The sequence below is a fragment of the Mus pahari genome, chromosome 1 (assembly GCF_900095145.1).
Source record: "Mus pahari chromosome 1, PAHARI_EIJ_v1.1, whole genome shotgun sequence".
Classification (NCBI taxonomy): domain Eukaryota; kingdom Metazoa; phylum Chordata; class Mammalia; order Rodentia; family Muridae; genus Mus; species Mus pahari.
In genome coordinates, this window is record NC_034590.1 from 78,321,043 (window position 1) to 78,325,734 (window position 4,692).

The following is a 4,692-nucleotide window of genomic DNA, read 5'->3' on the forward strand; positions in this document are numbered from 1 at the left end:
TGTTCTGATGTCAGTGTCTCTGTAATTTTTACATCATTTTCTGCTGGTTCAGTCACTGTGATCACAGTGTTTGTCATAGCCATCTCCTATACCTACATCCTTATCACCATCCTGAAGATGCGTTCCACTGAGGGCAGCCACAAGGCCTTCTCCACCTGCACCTCTCACCTCACTGCAGTCACTCTCTTTTATGGCACCGTCACATTTATCTATGTGATCCCCAAGTCCAACTACTCCACTGATCAGAAGAAAGTGGTCTCTGTGTTCTACATAGTGGTGATCCCCATGTTGAACCCCCTTATCTATAGCCTTAGAAATAATGAGATTAAGGGTGCTTTGCAGAGACTGCTTGGTAAGAAATTATTGTCATAGGATAATCTGTTGTTTTATAAAATCTAACATAATAATGGTAATTACCCAAGATTACTAGGAACACAATCTCAGATTTGTTCATTCATCTTCTTGTTAGTCCATTTGTGCTTATCGCCCTTTTCTTCCAGAATATATGGCTTTGGTATTTTACTCTCTTACTCACTCAACTATTTTTGCATCAAACCCATCTTGTGCTATCTGTATATACTTAGATATTTAGGCTTTGACTGAATCATGGTTAGTCTGCAGGGTCCAGGCCCTTATAGAAACTGACTTTACTTATAGAATACATCAGTTGCCAATAAATCCACAACTACCAGTGGACTTCAGGCCTGTGTTCCCACTGCACACTTGGATTTTGTCTAGTTTCAGTTTGTCCATGCCAACACAACTAACATAAGATCATATTTCGATGACACTCGTTTGTCCTGAAAACATTTTTTTTTATTTGTGGTCATCTACCAGGTCTGTCTCTTTTAATCTTTCTTCACACATTCTGATGATGCTTCCTGAGCTTGGAAGGAAAGAGATGTGATATAGATGTCCAATATTGTGCATAGTAATTGTCATATTCCCAAAGAATCTGCACATTGATAAGTTAATATTAATCATCATCTATTACAAAAAGAAGCCTGCTGATGATGGTTGGGAAATGTACTAATCTAGGGGTTATGATGAAAATTCATGGCAAACAGGTTTTTTACTATGACAATTTAGGGAAATCAAGATGGTGGGTTCTTCTCTAGGTGAAGTGTAAGTTTCTGGTTCATTTAAATACTCAGTTGTTTCATGGAATATTTTTCTGGAAGCTGCCTTTTGAGCGGGCCCAAGATGTTCTTCATTAACGTATCTTTTGAGAGAGCACATATGTATTTTTTCTGAAAACAGACATTTGAGAGGTTATATGATGTTTAGAAAGAACATAAATGGAACCACGGAAACAGTGAGAGGAGGCTCTTGCATTGCTTTCCATGTAATACATCATTTGTCATCACAGGTCTGTGCTGGTCTTGACTTCATAGAGAGAAACACACCAAAGAACTTCTCATGGTATTCCAGCTCATTCTGAACACTTCTGATGACTTATACTAAGGTTAATATTTTTGTTTAGAAGTTTGGAGTTTACATAACTAAAATTCCAATGTCCCTTGTAGTCAGAAGCATCTTAAATTTTACCAGATAATTTGGTTTTGTCAGTTTGTCTGATAGTTTTTCAACTGTTAAAAACTAAGCTTTCAGGAGAGGTGGGCATAAAGCTCCCAACACGAGAGTTATTAATATGAAGAAGCATAGGTTTACTGGGAAAAGTCAATGTCACTATGCCTGATAATCTGGCTTTGATCCCAGAAACCTGCATGGTTGAGAAAAAAATGAACTCACACAAGTTGTGCTCTCACATACATACATACATACATACATACATACATACATACATACACACTTACATGCACATACACACACATACATGCACACACACACACACACACATACACACACCAAAAGAAACACGCAAGACAGACTAGAGATACATGGCAAGAGAATATAGTATAGAATTAAGAGGAGATGGAATAAACTAAAACAATGGCTTAGTGTTTAAGAGAAAATTGTACTCTTACAGAGGACCTGGTTTCAGCCCTCAGGACATTCATTACCATCACCTATCAAGTCTGGGGATTCAGCAGTCTTCTACCATCTTTTTAAAAAAATTTTATTATATATTTTCTTCATTTATATTTCAAATGCTACCCGAAAGTCCCCTATACCCTCCCCCCACACTACTCCCCTACCCACCCACTCTCACTTCTTGGCCCTGGCATTACACTGTACTGGGGCATATAAAGTTTGCAAGACCAAGGGGCCTGTCTTCCCAATGATGGCCAACTAGGCCATCTTCTGCTACATATGCAGCTAGAGACAAGATCTCTGGGGGGTACTGGCTAGTTCATATTGTTGTTCAACCTATAGGGCTTGCAGACCCCGTCAGCTCCTTGGGTACTTTCTCTAGATCCTCCATTGGGGGCATGTGTTACATCAAATATATGATTGTGAGCATCCACTACTGTACTTGCCAGGTACTGGCATAGCCTCACAAGAGACAGCTATATCAACGTCCTTTCAGCAAAATCTTTCTGGCATATGCAATAGTGTCTGCTTTGGTGGCTAATTAAGGGTTGGATCCCCGGATAGGTTTGTCTCTGGATTTTCCATCCTTTCTTCTTAGCGCCAAAGTTTGTCTCTATAACTCCTTCCATGGGCATTTTGTTCCCTATTCTAAGGAAGAATGAAGTATCTACATGTTGGTCTTCCTTCTTCCTGATTTTCTTGTGTTTTGCAAATTCTATCTTGGGTATTCTAAGTTTCTGGGCTAATATCCACTTATCAGTGAGTGCGTATCTGGTGACTTCTTTTGTGATTAGGTTACCTCACTCAGGTTGATATCCTCCAGATACACCCATTTGCCCAAGAATTTCTTAAATACAGTGTTTTTAATTGCTGAGTGGTACTCCATTGTGTAAATGTACCACATTTTCTGTATCCATTCATTTGTTGAGGGACATCTGGCTTCTTTCTAGCTTCTGGCTATTATAAGTAAGGCTGCTATGAACAAAGTGGAGCATGTGTTCTTATTACCAATTGGAACATCTTCTGGGTATATGCCAGGAGAGGTATTGCTGGATCTTCTGGTTGTATTACATCCAATTTTCTAAGGATCCTCCAGACTGATTTCCAGAGTGGTTGTACAAGATTGCAGTCCCAGCAACAATGGAGGAGTGTTCCTCTTTCTCCACATCTTTGCCTGCGTCTACTGTCACCTGAATTTTTAATCTTTTCCATTCTGACTGGTGTGAGGTGGAATTCCAGGGTTGTTTTGATTTGCATTTCCATCATGATTAAGGATGTTTAATGGTTTTTGAGGTGCTTCTCAGCCCTTCAGTATTCTTCAGTTGAGAGTTCTTTGTTTAGCTCTGTATCCCATTTTTAATGNGGTTATTTGAATTTCTGGAGTCCAACTTCTTGAGCTCTTTGTATATATTGGATATTATTGCCCTATCAGATATAGGATTGGTAAAAATACTTTCCCAACCTGTTGGTGGCCTTTTTGTCTTCTTGACTGTAACTTTTGCCTTACAAGCGCTTTGAAATTTCATGAGGTCCCATTTGTCAATTCTCAATCTTACATCACAAGCCATTGCTCTTCTGTTAAAAAATTTTTCCCATGTGCCCATAACTTCGAGGATTTTCCCTACTTTCTCCTCTATAAATATAAGTGTCTCTGGTTTTATGTGGAGGTCTTTGATCCAATTAGACTTGAGCTTTGTACTAGGAGATAAGAATAGATCAATTCACATTCTTCTACAGGATAACCACCAGTTGTGCCATCATCATTTCTTGAAAATGCTGTCATTTTTCCACTGGATGGTTTTTGCTCCCTTGTCAAAGATCAAGTGACCATAGGTGTATGGTTTCATTTCTGGGTNTTCAATTCTATTCCATTGATTTACCTGTCTGTCACTGTACCAGTACCATGCAGTTTTTATCACAATTGCTCTGTAGTACAGCTTGAGGTCAGGCATAGTGATTCCACAAGAGGTTCTTTTATCATTGAGAAGAGTTTTTGCCATCTTAGGTTTTTTGTTATTCCAGATGAATTTGCAAATTGCCCTTTCTAACTCAGTGAAGAATTGAATTGAAATTTTGACAGGGGAATTTCATTGAATCTGTAGATTGCTTNCAGCAAGATAGCCATTTTAACTATATTAATCCTGCCAATCCATGTGCATGGGAGATCTTTCCATCTTCTTAGATCTTCAATTTCTTTCTTCACATACTTGAAGTTCTTATCATACAGATCTTTCACTTCTTTAGAGTCACACCAATGTGTTTTATGTTATTTGTGACTATTGTGAAGGGTGTTGTTTCCCTAATTTCTTTCTCACCCTGTTTAACCTTTGTGTAGAGAAAGGCCTCTGATTTGATTGAGTTAATTTTATATCCAGCTGTTTCTCAGGTTTAGTAGTTCTCTGGTAGAATTTTAATGATCACTTATATATACTATCATATCATCAGCAAATATTGATATTTTGACTTCGTTCTTTCCAATTTGTATCCACTTGATCTCCTTTTGTTGTCTAATTGCTCTGGCTATGATTTCAAGTACTTTACTGAATAGGTAGGGGAAAAGTGGGCAGCCTTGTCTGGTCCCTGATTTTAGTGGGATTGCNTCCAGCTTCTCTCCATTTAGTTTGATGTTGGCTACTGGTTTGCTGTTGATTGCTTTTATTATGTTTGGGTATTGGCTTTGAATTCCTGATATTTCCA

At 38.4% G+C, this 4,692-nt stretch overlaps 1 protein-coding gene and 1 pseudogene across 1 annotated transcript; one reads left to right on the plus strand and one right to left on the minus strand.

Annotated features, from left to right (window-relative positions):
* Positions 1-3: 3 nt before the first annotated feature.
* On the plus strand, positions 4-372 carry LOC110323367 (olfactory receptor 494-like; the record flags this gene model as incomplete). The annotated part of the gene is made up of 1 exon (XM_021200581.1): positions 4-372. A coding segment is annotated over one exon (369 nt), but the record flags the coding sequence as incomplete, so codon positions are not given.
* Positions 373-663: 291 nt separating this feature from the next.
* Positions 664-4,692, minus strand: part of LOC110323446 — a 13,990-nt pseudogene continuing 9,961 nt past the window's right edge.